The sequence below is a fragment of the Microcaecilia unicolor genome, chromosome 1, assembly GCF_901765095.1.
Source record: "Microcaecilia unicolor chromosome 1, aMicUni1.1, whole genome shotgun sequence".
NCBI lineage: Eukaryota > Metazoa > Chordata > Amphibia > Gymnophiona > Siphonopidae > Microcaecilia > Microcaecilia unicolor.
The window spans coordinates 164,819,111-164,835,927 of record NC_044031.1 but is presented as its reverse complement, the minus strand read 5'-3'; the positions used below and the strand labels follow the sequence as shown (position 1 = coordinate 164,835,927).

Sequence of the window (16,817 nt, the reverse complement as noted above, 5' to 3'; positions counted from 1 at the left end):
TAAGCATAGATGATTAAATCACACCAAAAGACAGATTATTACTATCAGAGAAGCGTTGGAAGACAGATAATATTATTAACAGTTGAATCATATTTTGTCATTATGAAAAACAGTACTCATCAAGAATGTTTTCAGCATTTTGTGAAAGCACATATAGAGGGGCATTTTCAATATGACGTCTAAGTCCAACTGTGGACGTTTTGCACCCGTCTGCAATGATGCACTCCACCCACCACTAGACTACTTCAGGGACCTGCATGCTGTTCTAATGGACTTGAGTATAACATCTGAGGCTGGCAAGTAATGTTTTAAATCACATTTTTTTGGGGTGGGAGGGAGAGAGGGGGTTAGTCACCACCGTGGGAGTAAGGAGAGGTCATCCATCATTCCCTCCAGTGGTCATCTGATCATTTAGGGCACCTTTTTGTGCCTTATTCATTATAAAAACATGTCTAGTTCAAACCGTCTTAGTTTTAGTCCTGGACGGTTTTGTTTTGTTCCATTATGGCTCCCAGATCCCGCCCTTAAGATGTCCTCTTGTGATTTATTTGAACACACTTCTGATGAACTTCATAGAAAAAATGTCTAAAACTGGTTTTGAAAATACCAAAAATGTCCAAATGCAGATTTGTGCCACTTTTTAGACTTTTTCTCTTTTGAAAATGAGCTCCATAGTCTATTAGGAATCTAAGATGTTTAGGTAATGAATTCCATTTCTTAGTGCTTTGATAAGAAAAGCCTGCTGTATGAAAAGATTTGTAGATAACTTTCTTACAACTAGGATAGTGAAGAGATTAGAAATATCTAGAAGTGGTTAGAGTATTTAATTTAGGCAGTTCAATGAGGTTTTGCATTTATGAAGAAGACATACCATATAAGACCTGGTATACAAATACACATTTGAAGTTTTCTAATTTGATGGTTCTTGCATCCAGCGTAAATGGTGTTGCAATAGTTGAGCTTGGAAAGTATTAAGGATTGAGCCAATGTGTGAAATATTGAATTAGGGGAAAAAAGCCCAATTCTTTTTAACTTCCACAGTGAGTTGAAGATAGAGGAGACTATTTTTGAAATTTGGAAGTCAAATATCAGATGTTGATTGATGTATGTTCCAAGGATTTTCATTGTTGTATTCTAATGGGTTTATTATATTGTTAATAGTGAAATTACTATGTGTAGGATGAAAATTATCGGTTAATATAAGGAATTTAGGGCCCTTTTTGCTAATGCTAGAGACACCTATAGAAATATAATGGGTGTCTCTATCTTAGCGCATGCTAAAAAGTTAGTGCGCCAACAGAGTGGCTTAGTAAACAGGGCCCTCAGTTTTATCTCTTTTAAGTTTCAATTTGAAATCAGTTGCCAAGGATTTCATTAAATTTAGGGCTGATTTAATGGTAGGTAAGATCTTTTGTAAGTCGCTCACAAAAGGAATATAAATATAATTGTGACATCATTAGCATAGATGATGGTGTTAAAACAATTTGCTTTAAGTATACTACCCAAAGGAGTCAACATGACAATGAATAATATGGGTAAAAGTGGTGAACCCTGAGTAACACCGAAATTGCTTGACCATGGTGAAGATAAGTAACCATTGAACCAATGTAAGACCTTACCACAGATTCCGAATAGATCTAATAAGTGTAACAATATGTTGTGGTCAACTACGTCGAAAGCACTTGACATGCCAAATTGAAGAATTATTATTTTTCTGCCTATACTCAATTCTTTTCTGAAATTTGCCATGAGAGTGGTAAGTACGGTTTCAGTTCTATATTCAGTACAGTATTATACAAAACAAATTCATCAAATAGCTTTAAAAAAAACTACAAAATAAATAACATGTAAGTGACATGACAAAAAGATATCTTGAACTATTTATATAGAACTCAAATGGATAAGCAGCCGAAAAAGAATGCAAATCTTTTGACATTTGAGTTTTTTTTAACAAACACATAAAACGCAGAAAAGGAGAAAGGAAGGGTGGGTTCTGGATTGGCCTAGAGGGAAATAAAATGAACAGGTAATATCTAATTTCTCCATCCTTATCATCTCCTTCAGACCAGTCCAGACCGATGGTTGGGGAAGGTGAGCCCCTGGATCGTGAAAAGTTTGGTTCCATCTATGTGGCATAACCGCCACTCAGGCACTCGGACCGCCTGGTAGAGTCTGGAAGTTTGGCAATGCATGGCAAGGAGAACAGCAGCTGCTTACGTTCTCTAGGAATGCCTGCTAATTTGAAGTACTTGGACATTGTATAACTGCACGGTTCAAGTTAATAGTCTGTGAGGAAGGGGATGTGGTCCAACAAGTAGCTGCTCTCTTCCTCCCTGGTGTACATCGCCAAACAGAGCCAAATTGGGCTTGCACTGAGTAGGAATGAGATCTATTGTTGTGAGAGTGAAGCAAGAAAATCAGCTGAGAGGTATTGCTGTGGGGAGGGGTACATGGAAAATGGGGAAAACACAGCAAGCTGTAAGGGGGACAGAAGCCGCTAAGGGGGTGTTCCTGGAAAGGGAGAGAGAACTGAGAGTGGGGAGAAACAGAGGGAGGGAGATCAAGCTTGGGGACAGAGCACTAGAGGTCTTGCTATGAGTTAGATAAGGAAAACTTAGGGGATGCAGAAAGGGCTAGAGGTTGGGAGAACACAGATAACTAGGGGTCATGCTAGCAGGTAGGGAGAGAGAACAAAGCTAGTGGTTGAACTTGCTAAGAGGAAGAAATATCAAACACAGTTCAGGTTAAATAGGAGATACAGCCATAGGCACCAACATTTCAAAATGATGGGGGTGCCAAACAATACAAATTATCCCTCCCTGGATAGAGTGACCGACCGTTCACTTGTCTATTAGATTGTAAGCTCTTTGAGCAGGGACTGTAGTAGTAGAGTGAAGGAGCTTCACTGGGAATGCTCAGCACCCACAGAGCTAGCTGCTATGGAGAGAGATGGAGAGCATTAAGACTGAGGTGAAAGGTTTTTTTTTTTTTTGGGGGGGGGGGGGGGGGGGGTGGAGCCATCAGGCTAGAGGCAGGGAGGAGCCAACTCTTCTGAAAAGGAAATTTAGCACAAAAATGATAAAGAATGCAGAACGTTATTTTAAATCAGTTTTATTGATGACAAATTCAGCAAGCAAGAAAACAATCAAATACAATAAAAAAAACATTCACAAAACTTTTTCAGTCGTCTCAGATTTCCATTTTTCTCCCCTACACTTCCCATCCCCATGCCCCCTCCCAATCCAAAACCAACCCCTCCCCCAAATACTGTCCCATATTCCATAGGATCTGACACGTGGACACCCCCCCCCACCCCCACCTTACCATGTCCAACCCCCAGGTAACCTGTAAAAACAAAATAATGAACCACCTGTCTTGATCAAACTAAAACAATCTTATACAAGAAACATGAGTAAAATCCAATATAAAAGTATACCATATACCAAACAAAGAAAGCAAAGAACAAATGGTCCAAAATGACAAAAACTACTTGCAGATCCAAAACCCACAGAAGCAACTAACTAAATTTCAACACCGGGTGGGAGCATTTGAATAAGAGTTTTTGCTGTCTCCGCAGAGGTGAAAAAATGAGTTTGACCATCACACATAATCTGAAGTCGCGCTGGGTAAGTAAGGCACACAAAATCTTCCCAACATAAAAGTTCAGTAGATAAGGGAGCAAAAGCTTTTCACTGAGTGCGCGCTTTAGCAGTATAATCCTGGAAATATAAGCCTTTCCGAATTATAATAATCCAAACACTACCCACCACGAAAGGCTTGCAGGATAGCTTGCTTGTGCGCCAGTTGTAAAACATGAAAAACAACCACCCTAGGACGTGCATGATCACCTGTCCCAGAACCTAGCTGATGGGTCTATTCAATTTTAAAAAGATCCTCAAGAGATGCCAAGTGCAAAGATTGGGGTAGCCATGTCTCTATGGTATTCACCAAATCTTCATCCTTCAAAGACTCAGAAAGGCCTCAGGCTCTGCACTCCATATCATCCAATTTGCGTTCCATCTGCTGGACGCTTAGGCAAAGCTGATCCATATCATGTGATGAACTCTGAGCCCCAGCTTCCAGTGCTCCCACTTGATATTGCTGTGCACCGAACTCCAAATCCATAAAATCCAAATGCTCATGAGCAGCCTCGATTCTGTAATACAGTTGCTGTAGTTTCGCATCCAATGCAGCTTCCTCTGCAGCCCGCACTTCTGACATAATTTCCCTTGACCATTCAGAACATACTGAAAGATTTGGTAGGGCCGATCAAGCCGCCATCTTAGCTTCGGCTCCTCATGATTTTGCTGGAGCCCTACGGGTCAATCTTGACACCATTGCAAAAGCAAAATCCTCAGAACATTCACCAATCCGAGCCAACAAGCACAGCAAAATGGAAAGAAACTTTATTACTCATTTCTTGCAAGAGAAATATGCAGCATATGTGGTCGATTTGGTGGGGAGATGGAGGAGCCAAGCAGGAAGCCTCCACTCCTGCTCTAGGTGTCACATGTCTCAAGAACACAGAATTTTAAAATACTGTGTGCAGAATCTTCATAAGTTTTGCATAGAATTAAATTGTGTGTGTATGTGTAGAATTCCTCCCAGGAGTATAAAATCAAAACAATCATAAACAGTGTATAAATATTTTACAACACAAGAAACAAAACAAACAAGGGTGAAATGTCTGGGGGCAAAGAATTCTTTAAAAATTTAACACAAAAGGACCAAATTAAACTGGCACTCCAGAGAAATAAAGTCAATCAGAAAAAGCCCAGTGCACTTCTATGGAAAAGCAATTCAATATCTGCAGCCCCTGAAACATGATAGTTAGGATTTGCTCCTTCCATACTGCTTTTTTCCTCTTCTTTACTTTCCTGGTAACAAGACATACACATACCACACACACATACACACACAGAGGGAGTGACAATGGTCAAATTGGATCGAATTGTCCACCAGTGAAGAGAATGTAAAAAATAGGTGGATAGAAGGATGACATCTTCTAGATTCTCTGTGGCTTGATACCACTGAGAAGCTAGGGTCCATTGAGCAAATCTGATGTGCAGACGTGCCATGGGTGTAACATGAACTGTGGAGGCCATGTGCCCCAAGAGTCTCGACATCTGCCAAGCTGTGACTCGCTGTGACGCTCGAACCTTGGACACCAGGTACAGAAGGTTGTCTGCCCGTGCCTCAAGAAGATAGGCTCGAACCGTTCTCGTGTTGAGCAATGCTCCAATGAATTCAAATTTCTGAGCCAGAGTGAGATGGGACTTGTGATAATTTATTACGAACCCTAGTAGCTCCAGCACCTGAATAGTCTTCCGCTTGGACTCCCGAGCACCGTCCTCCAAGGTGCTCTTCACTAGCCAATCGTCGAGATAAGGGAACACATGCACTCCCAGCCTGTGTAGCGATGCTGCAACTACCGCTAGGCATTTTGTGAATACTCTGGGAGCTGACGCTAGGCCAAAGGGCAGCACGGGGTACTGGAAATGCTGCATTCCCAGCCAAAAACGAAGATACTTCCTGTGAGCTGGAAGTATCGGGATGTGAGTATAAGAATCCTTCAAGTCCAGAGAGTATAGCCAATCATTTTCCTGAATCATGGGAAGAAGGGTGCCTAGGGAAACCATCCTGAACTTTTCTCGAACTAGGAATTTGTTCAGGGCCCTTAGGTCTAGGATGGGACACATCCCCCCTGTTTTTTTATGCACAAGGAAGTACCTGGAATAGAATCCCAGCCCTTCTTCCCCTGGTGGAACGGGTTTGACCGCATGGGACTTTAGAAGGGCGAAGAGTTCCTCTGCAAGTACCTGCCTGTGCGGAGAGCTGAAGGAATGAGCTCTCGGTGGGCAATTCGGAGGTTTTGATTCCAGATTGAGGGTGTATCCTAACCGGACTATTTGAAGAACCCACCGATCAGAGGTTATGAGAGGAACGGATACTTGTACTGCGGCTATGCTCACCTGGAGCCAGTCAAAAGCCTGTCCCTTGCTTTTGCTGGGGAGCAGCAGGGGCCTTGGGTGCACGCTGTTGACGTGAACGAGCGCTCTGGGACTGAGCCTGAGTAGGCTGGTGAGCAGCGGGAGTGCACCTATGCCTGGGATAGGAATAGGGAGCACTCTGAGGCCAACTAAAAAACCTCCTAGTAGAGGGGCTGCTAGAAGAAGGTGACTGGCAGGAGAGAGAAGCCATAGTATCTGTGTGCTTCTTGATCTGGTCAACCAGATCTTCCACCTTCTCTCCGAAAAGATTATCCTCCCGGCAAGGAACATCCGCTATCCTCTGCTGGACCGAATGGTTCAGGTCAGAAACACTTAGCCATGAGAGTCTGCACATTGTTATACCTTGAGCAGAGATCCTGGATGCTACATCAAAAGTGTCGTATGCGCCCCTGGCCAAAACTTTACGACATGTCCGTTTTGGGAAAACTTTTAAAAAGGCCTTTTTTAACAGGCACGCTAAAACATGGATCTGTGCACACCCATAACACACCTACACTAGCGCAGCCCATTTTTTGGACCACCTTAGTAAAAGAACCCCTGACATTATATTTATTTTTTTTTTTTTTGGGGGGGGGGGGGGGAGGAAGATTTGGAATTTGAGTTTAAAGAATATTGTAGGACACTGAAATGGCCATTGCTGTTTACATTTTTGAAATGGACACTGTTTAAACTATTTTGTGTGTCAGTTGGCTGAGTTTTACATCACTAAGAACTTTCATAAGGGTTTTTTGGTCCCATGATTGCAAATATTGATTGCTTTCCCTTTGAAGTGTGGGGCTTTGAAAGCTGAGGGTCTTCCCCCCCCTCCTCAATCATCATTTTTTTTTTGGTTAAAGTTTATGGCTAATTGTTTTCAGCCAGCATATAATTTACTCAGTCAGCTGTGTGCTTTAAGCAGAACATTTTGTTTTTGTATGGTGTGGAAGAAGATCTGCCTCCGTTATACTTTTATAATTGAAATCATCCATTATTATAGTGTTTCCAAATTTGCTAGTTTCCCTAATTTCTGCTAACATTTCTTTGTTTGTCTGTTCATTCAGGTCTGGCCAACGGTAGCATAGCATATTGTTTATCTTACCAGGTGCTTATATTATGCTCACACCTCGAGAGGTTCGGAGTGGATTACAGAGTAAAGAGATCAACATAATTACATTGGTATGTCAGTTTCATAGCAGACTATAGAGCAGGTTAGGGGTCGGAAAGTCAGAGGCATTTCACTGGGGTGTCGGTTACATAGTATGGTAGATGGACAATGTTATCTGGTGGGAAATGCGTTAACGTTGTCTAATACGAAAGGAACAGGTACAGGAACACAATTTTACAAAGAGCTTGGCAGTACGTATTTCTTGAATAAAATGACTTTAAGGCCTTACAGAATTGGGTATAGCAGTTGATGTTGAGCATTGATGTTGGTAGGGAGTTCCAGAATTTGGCAGCTTGGTACGAGAACAGGCTTGAGAAAACTCTCTTGAAGCGAAATTCTTTGTTGGATGGGAAGGATAGTTTGAGAGTTTCTTGTCCCATAGCCTGAGTGTAGAGTTCAGATTATAGAAAACATGTATTGGGGAGCATAACCCTGAAAGATTTTGAAGATGAAACAAAAGAGTTTAAAGACAAGTCTGGCCTCTACAGGCGGCCAGTGTAGCTGGGCATATAGATGCTGAAATACCTGGTGAAAGAGAGAGAAGAGGGAACAGGAAATTCTGAACACCATGGGGGGGGGGGGGGGGGGGGGGAGGGAGGGAGTGGAGTTAGAGAAGGGGAGATGCTGGACATGGCAGGGAAGGGCTTTTAACCACCCATTGGTGGGGGTGGGGTGCATAACTGAAGGTTTGCCTAGGGTACCAGATACTGTCAGGGCCAGCCAAGGCTAAGATAGATAATATGATTTTTACTTGCAAGCCTCTATGCCCAATGTTCACACTGCCTAACAAACCGTGCTATTGCACAACCACCTCACCCCCCCCCCCCCCCCCCAATTTCTCTCAAGTGGCTGCTATAGCATTGCTTATCTGGTTATTGCTGTGCAGGTTATCTGCCCCAACATGAGTACTGCACTTAACATTAACATTAATACTTAGACTCGATTAGGAAAGGCAACTTGTTTTCATGAGGCATCATTTACATATTTCACAAAACCTTTTTTCTAAAAGTAGAAGACCGATAAAGGTACTTACTGTTAGAAGTTTGGTTGTGATTCCAGCATCCACAACAGCCTTATGCATGGCACGCAGCGTGTCTAGCTCTGGAGCAGCAATAAATACTACATAGGGCATAAACTCTGATGTCTTTAATACTTTCAATGCCTGGATTAAAAATGATCAAATTATAGAGTCTGTAGATTCTACAAGAATACATCTTCACATTTCATTCATCAAATCTTGTGTGTCTCATCAGATCTAATTTCAGATGGGATACTTGTTCCAACCAGTTTTAATTAAAAGTATTCCATATGGTTGACTTGTATGATGTACAGGTTCTTTTAACATAATAGACACTGATGTGTCATTTATATTGAAAGGCAGACAGCCACTCCATTCCTACATTTTACATAATCATACTATTTAGAGTGGTTGCAAAACAGCAGGGTAGAACTGGCAGAGTTTAGTAAATGGTAGAGAAACGTATGTTGAAAAGGACTGAAGTGATTATTCTGGAAAATATAGGTAAAATAACACTTTCACTATCAGAGGAAATACCTTCGGCACTATCTTTAAAAACTCAAACAGCAAATACAGGTCTCCTCTGAAGCTCTCAAAGGCAAACTGGAAGAACTTATTAAATGCAAATTTAAGATCATCCTTCGCTCTCCAAGGACTCCACCTTCATTCTAAGTCTTCCAGTCTCTCTCAAATTATTTGATTTCATAAGTTCCACCACATCTTTACATTCCTCCCAGCATAATCTACTGGTTGTTCTAATTTTTAGGCACATAAGGTTTGGAACATCACCTGCCATTTTTCCTTCTGTGCTCTAGCCCCAATATTATGTAATGCCATTAAGAATCCTTTTTCAACAAATATAAATGTAATCTTAAATATATTTTTTAAAATCTTTTGGTGCTTATCCTTTCTTGAATTGATGAAGATGGCTGTATGTAATGATGAGTCAGGGTGAGGGTCAACAGAGTGATTTGCTACTTTATTTATAATTTTTAAATTTTATTTCTATTCATTTTTATTTTATGAGATGTTACTGTAAACTGCTTAGGCATTGATTCTGATGGGTAGTACAGAAAACAAAGAGGAAACTATATAAAATTATCTGCCACATTCTCCACTGCCTCATATACCCACTCACAGACTGTAAGCTCTTTGGGATAGTGTGCTATTGCACACAAATTCAACTAAAGCTATAAACTGTCCTGAGCACTATTTGGAAACGTATGCTAAAAATACAAAAATTACAGTGCCACTAACTGCATCGCTGGTGTAAAACGTATTCACAACTTAGACAGATTTGCCAACTGCCTCCTATTTTTGATCAAAAGGATTTCATGGCTATTTTCCATGCAACCTGACAAAGAAAATTACAGTTAAGACAGTCATTACATGGGTTTTCCTAAGAAAAATCCCAGTAATCCAAAAAAGCAATGGCTTATTCATGATCCATGAAATGAAAGATTACATTACACTAGCTGGCCACAGATACTTATTTAAAGTTTTAACCCCGATGAATAAAATATTACATGGATTAGGCTCTCAGAATTTACCTAGAAAGCTAGTGGCATCATCTATGCTAATTGCTATGCTTTCAAAATGAAGATTTTATAGAGCTGCCTCTGCTTAAAAATGAGAACAGAGACATTTAAACCACCTTTTCCTGAGTTATTTCACAGTTATGGAATATATTTCCAAGATATATTACTGGTTTTCAGACAAATGCTTTAGGATTCTTAATGGACTATGATTATTATACGGCTTAAGTTACTTGAGATGGTTTACTGGGATAGGTTGGTATCAGTCTTTCGTCTAGCATTCTGAGAGCTGTTTCATATTATGCAGGGAAATCTTCCTTACAAGAACTATTTTCAGGAATAAAGTTTTATGCTTTATCTTTTAGAACAAAAAGGGTAAGCTCGACATTAATCACTTTACTTTGTAAGTATTAAAGATGCTGACCTAAAACAAGGATTTGTTACATTACTTAGTAGTCCATGATCAGTTTTTAGGCAGGACAAGCAAGACTTTTATTCACCAATTTATTTTTTTGAGAGAAGGCTTAATTTTAGTTAATTGTATAGATAGGCCTAATATGTGATAAAATTTATGTTGCTTATGGGTTGGTATCCTTGGTTTTGATGTGTATGCCATATTTTCTAACTTACAAAGTAACATAGTAAATGAGGACAGAAAAAGACCTGAACAGTCCATCCAGTCTGCCCAACAGTCACACTCATTATCAATTCATGATTAAACCAACAATGAATGTGATCTAAAATACCCGATTATAGTCTTTGTTGGCATTTCTGGTATTAGTCCACCCGGCACTGTTCTTATGTTCCAACTATTGGAGTTGCTGTCAAAGCCCATTCCATCCTACCGGAATCCATCTTGTCATTTGGGGGACATAGACCATAAAAGTCTGCCCAGCACTGTGTTCACGTTCCAGCTACTGGAGCTGCTATTGAAGCCCTCTCCAGTCCATCCTAAACAAGATTGCCCGGCACCAGCCTTAGTTCTTCACAGCTGAAGTTGCCGTCTAAGTGCCACTCAACACATCAATACATACAGTCACTTAAGTTTTTTTATACCATCCATTTTCTAATCAGAGATCCTCTGTGTTCATCTCACGCCTTTTTGAATTCCATCTCCGTTTTTCTCTCTACCACCTCCTTCGGGAGGGCATTCCAGGCATCAACCATCCTCTCCGTTAAAGAGAATTTTTTGACATTATCCTAAGTCTACCACCCTGTAATCTCAATTTATGTCCTATAGTTTCACCATTTCCCCTTCTCTAGAAAAGATTTGTTTCTATATTAATACCTTTCAAGTATTTAAACATCTGTATCATATCTCCCTGTCCTTTCTTCTAGGATATACATAATCAGGCCTTCCAGTCTCCTCTCATGTGTCCTTTTTTTTTTTGAACTCAACGTTTATTGAAAACATTTTTTGTTTTTTTTTTCCAAACAAATAACACAGTCAAGACTTAAACACTTTCATTACCAATGAAAATTCCCCCCACACCATTCTTTCGTATGATCCTCCGACACTATCACCCCAAGGACCTTCTCCTTGTCTCTGCATATCAGCCTCTCGCCTCCTAGCACATATGGCTCCCTTGGATTTCTATTCCCCAAATGCATCACTCTGCACTTCTTTGCAATAAATTTTAACTGCCAAACATCAGACCATTCTTCTAACTTTTACAGATCTTTTTTCATGTTTTCCACTCCCTCTGGGATGTCCACTCTGTTACAAATCTTAATATTATTCACAAAAAGGTAAACATTACCTTTCAACTCTTCAGTAATGTTGCTCACAAATATAGTGAACTTGATTCATATTTTTTGGGAACTGGCCATTGGAAAGGTAGAATTCACTGATTTATTAATAATTTATTTAAGAGCACAAACTATCAAAGAAAGCCCAGAGGGAATTATAAACAACAATTGTGTAATGATCAGGACACTACAACTATTACGTATAGCTTTGTAAATGGTCCTGGGTGAGTCAAAGATGGGTTATAAAACCCATCTTTGACTCACCCATGGGTTATAAAACCAAAACTAGCAAATGCTCCTCAAATGCCCCAGAGATACATGACAAAAATGCACCCTGCTTTAAAACAACAACAAAAACACTGAAGTACATTATTATGGGTATCTCAATGAAACTAGGTTGATATTGCTGCAAATTGCTTATGTGTCATTTTGCTTCCTTTAGATTTGAAACACTGGTCCATTTAATAACTGGAGTACAACTTATAGCAGCAGCTTCAGAGAGCATTTTCCATCTCACAGATAGGCTGCAGAGAATACCTTCTCCTGCTTTAGACTTAGCCTGGCCTCAGAATGACATCCTATAGTATATCTCCTATCAAACTGAGCTCTCTTTTTCATCAAGCACTGCCATTTCCTCCCCTCACCGTCCCCACTGACAGTTTGAACTTCGTGGGTGTGGCTTGGATCTCTTTCAGGGAGAGAAAACTAACAACTTATAGCAGCAGCTTCAGAGAGCATTTTCTATCTCACAGATAGGCTGCAGAGAATACCTTCTCCTGCTTTAGACTTAGCCTGGCCTCAGAATGACATCCTATAGTATATCTCCTATCAAACTGAGCTCTCTTTTTCATCAAGCACTGCCATTTCCTCCCCTCACCCTCCCCACTGACAGTTTGAACTTCGTGGGTGTGGCTTGGATCTCTTTCAGGGAGAGAAAACTAACAACTTATAGCAGCAGCTTCAGAGAGCATTTTCCATCTCACAGATAGGCTGCAGAGAATACCTTCTCCTGCTTTAGACTTAATCCTACCCACCCTACCCCTCTACCCACCCACCCCTAGAGTGACATGTCTTATATAACCTCCCTATCAACCCACTCATTACTTTACCTCACCCATTTCTATTCTTCTATCACCTTCTCCCACTACTCCAACCAGAGTTACACCTAATCACACTGACCACCCTTCAACATCTTCTGTCCTTCTGTGACTGTTCTCTTGTGCTTGACTGCTTAAATATTTTAAATTTAAATGCTTTACTTTTTGTCTATTAGATTGTAAGCTCTTTGAGCAGGGACTGTCTTTCTTCTGTGTTTGTACAGCGCTGCGTACACTTTGTAGCGCTCTAGAAATGTTAAATAGTAGTAGTAGTACAAATCATTACAGATATTTAATTTTTTTTCAAAGACTACATTTTAAATTAAACTACATTTTGAAAACCATCTTTTTAATTCCTTATTACAATTAGGAAGGGAAACTAAATTAGCTATTTCTGGAGGGGGAATGGAAGAATAGTAATACACTGTGCCAATTTTAAGAAAGTCTTTTAGGTATAATCACCAGTGGAGTCTTCTATAGATGATACAAACAGATAATATATGCCTCTGTTTTGTCTTTTTTAAGCTTTGGCTCTTTTCAAAATCTCACTGTTTATGTTTTCTTCATACTAAAAATATACTGTATGCATTTCTAATCTTAATTATTATAAGCTACATAGAGCTGAATAATTAACATTTGAATTATGTGGGATATAAGCACCAATAAATAAATAGTAGTGGTAGGTCAGTTGGTATTTCTGCTGGATCAATAGATTTCCTGCCCAAAGTGAATAGTAGGTAATCAAATCTAAACTGCCTCATTGCAGACCTTACAAGCAGAACTGTGGCAATCTGTACAAAATTCTTAAACTAGGGTTCATGTAACTAGTACTCACAGTTTCCCCATCATCATCAGCTACTCTCGGTATCGTTCTCTACAAATTTAGCAATAAAATGCTTACTGTTGCATAGCACTCGGTCACGCCAACTAGCTTTGTGACATTATCAATGTACAAACATATTTAGTGATATACCAGATTAGTTAGACTAATCTTCCACACGCGATTCAAGCTGCTCAAAAGGTAAAGTTACCTGTGGGTTCACATCTAAGATGCACGTCCTTCCAGTCTGAACTACTTCATGGATCGAGTCTATTTTGGTACCATAGAGGTTTCCTTCATATTCTCCATGTTCCAAGTACCTGCCTGCTTTAATGTCTGTCTCCATTTCTGCTCTTGATACAAATCTGTATGCTTGTCCATCTTTTTCATCTTCTCTTGGTTTTCGTGATGTAACTACAGAAAATAATTTTGAAATAATTGAACAGTATATACACCTGTAACCTTTGGGGAGGGGAGGGAGGGAGGGAAGAGTGGTAAGGAGTCTACAGGAGGCTTTCTATACAATATGCTACACATATATAGCACTTACTAGAAACCTTGTTTATTGTAGTTTACAAAAAGAAAGACAGTCAGATCTGGAATGTCACAATCATTGCATAAATATATAAAAAAGATAAAGTGTAAACAAAGATATAAAATGCAACAATACTGGCTATTCATACAAAAAGTAGTATCGGTGTTTGTATCAATTTTACTGTTTATGGGATATGGAAATAGATCATTTCTGTACTGGTTGATTTTCTATTTATATAGTTATTGAATATTGTACTTTAGATTTCACGTAAGTTGCTTGAGTCATCCTTTTGTGGACTAGACGGGTGAGCTAAATTGCACACTAATCCACATTTGCATTATGAAACTTAATTGTTTATGAAACTTGTTTACAAGTAATTGGTGTTCTCTGACAACAGTGTGTTAAATCATACAGATGAGTCATGAGAACCCAACTCGTGCTATCTGCAGATGACTCTTTCAGAGCTTCTTAGGAAACGTTTTTGGCCATATGTGGAGTTCCCACACTTTTTTTTCTTCATCAACTAGTCAAGCTTAAAAAATACTAATTAGAGAACAATGGAGAGGCAGACAACATATCAGTTATGGTTAGGCAATTATATCTTCGCCAATGACAAGCTAATGCAACAAGCCCTCAAAGTCAGGCTTATCTTTAAAACGGGTGGAACAGAAGACAGCAAGTCTGTTTAGTCAGTGATATTTCTGGGTTGATGAAGTAGTTAAACACACTTGTTCTTACAAACTTTCTTCCTAAGGGAATAAGGTAATAGATGTTACAGGATGAACAGATTATGTTTTTATTGGAGTAAAGAGTTTTGATGTTTGTTAGTTTATCTCTTGGGGACTGGTTTTTTTTTTTTTGAATTTTCATTTATCTATTAATCAATATACACATAGATATGACAACAGTATAAAACACAAATCCTTACAAACACACCTACAACACTATAGAACTTATCCCAGTCCTTTCCCCACCCCCTATCCCATGGAAGCCATCCTAAAAAAGAAAAAGAGTTTATCTCATCATTGAAAGGCTCACAATGTTCAGGCTAATCTGGGCTATGCCTCCTAGCTGTCCATTCATGGTATGCACCCTATATTTTATGACATGAAGAAATTGTATTGTCTGATTGCTGTCAATTTAGACATTAAATACACAGGCCAATTTCGCTATCATGACACTGAGACCTGATGGAGTCCTCTGCTTCCAAGCTGCAGCCACTACTATTTGAAAAGCAATAATGATATTGTCTACCAACTTGTGTTCCTCTGCCATAAAGCCTGGCACTGGAAAGCTAAGCAGACAGCATTCCATTAAGTTGGGGCAACGCTTACACAAAATTTGACTCTAGCTCCACAACATCTTTCTAGAAGGATTTGAGCCCTGGGCAAGCCCACCAAATATGTTGAAAGTCACTTCTCTGGCTGCAATGTCTTCAACACAGTCCATCTCCTGTTCCATACATACGCTGAAGTCTGGCCAGTGTGTAATATTATCTATAGTACATCTTATAGCTGTTCTCTATGAGAATGCTTGCAATTGACAGATTTTTTTTTTGTTACATTTGTACCCCGCGCTTTCCCACTCATGGCAGGCTCAATGCGGCTTACAGGGCACATGTATACTGTCTCTATACCTTAGGTTCAAAGGATTTGCCCAGCTCTCCTTCCCAAATTGCGATATATGGGTTTGGTTGGGCATCTTGAAGTAATAACACCTGGTATAACGCGAAGATACTTACTTGTAGCAGGTATTCTCTGAGGACAGTAGGCCTTATATTCTCACATGAGAGTAACGCGATCAGTCCGGAGCTTACGACAAGCTTTTACAGAGCTCTTTGGAGCATGAGTCACACTCCGCTGCACATACTCAAGTGTCTTCCTGCCTGCCGCGAAAGCGTGGGACCATCAGTACAATACTAAAGCGTAAAAGAATGGAGGAGACAACTCCAAGGGAAGTGAGAGGATTTGTGAGAATATAAGGCCTGCTGTTCTCAGAGAATACCTGCTATAGGTAAGTATCTTTGCTTTCTCCGAGGACAAGCAGGCCTATGATTCTCACATGTGGGAATCCCTAGCTACCAGGCTCACTGAAAACAATAACCATTGTCCAATTGCACCGTGCAACAATGAGATCAAACACAGATTAACCTGAAACTATATACAATCTGAGAGTGCAGCCTGGAACAGAACAAAAGAGGCCTAGGAGGGTGGAGTTGGTCTCTAGACCCCAAACAAATTCTGCAGAACTGTCTGTCCAAACCAACTGTTGGGTTGGGTATCCTGCTCAAGGCAGTAGTGAGATGTGAATGTGTGGACCGAAGACCACATTGTAGCCTTGCAAATTTCTTCAATGGAGGCTGACCTTAGGTGGGCTACCAATGCAGCCATAGCTCTAACATTGTGAGCCTTGACATGACCCTTAAGGGCCAGCCCAGCCCAGCCCAGCCTGGGCATAAGTGAAAGAAATGCAATCTGCTAGCCAATTGGAGATTGTCGTTTCCCAATTGCGACCCCCATCCTGCTGGGATCAAAAGAAATGCTAGGTGGACTGTCTGTAGGGCCTAGTACACTCCAAGTAACATAGTAGATGACGGCAGAAAAAGACCTGCATGGTCCATCCAGTCTGCCCAAGACAAACTCATATGTGTGTACCTTACCTTGAATTTGTACCTGTCCTTTTCAGGGCACAGACCATATAAGTCTGCCCAGCAGTATTTCCCGCCTCCCAACCACCAGTCCCGCCTCCCATCACCGGCTCTGGTACAGACCGTATAAGTCTGCCCTCCCCTATCCTCGCCTCCCAACCACCACCCCCTCTTCCCCCCAACTGCTCTGCCACCCAATTTCAGCTAAGCTTCTGAGGATCCATTCCTTCTGCACAGGATTCCTCTATGCATATCCCACGC

The 16,817-nt window shown here is 40.4% G+C and overlaps 1 protein-coding gene across 9 annotated transcripts in view; it reads right to left on the bottom strand.

The window, feature by feature from the left end:
• Window positions 1-16,817, bottom strand: part of MPP6 (membrane palmitoylated protein 6) — a 251,026-nt gene that overhangs the window by 11,217 nt on the left and 222,992 nt on the right. For all 9 annotated transcript variants that reach the window (XM_030201982.1, XM_030202000.1, XM_030201991.1 and 6 more), the window contains 2 exons: window positions 13,586-13,788; window positions 8,189-8,317 (listed from right to left, as the gene is read on the bottom strand). In XM_030201982.1, the coding sequence (XP_030057842.1) occupies window positions 8,189-8,317; window positions 13,586-13,788 (332 nt within the window). The remainder of the gene's footprint in view (window positions 1-8,188; window positions 8,318-13,585; window positions 13,789-16,817) is intronic.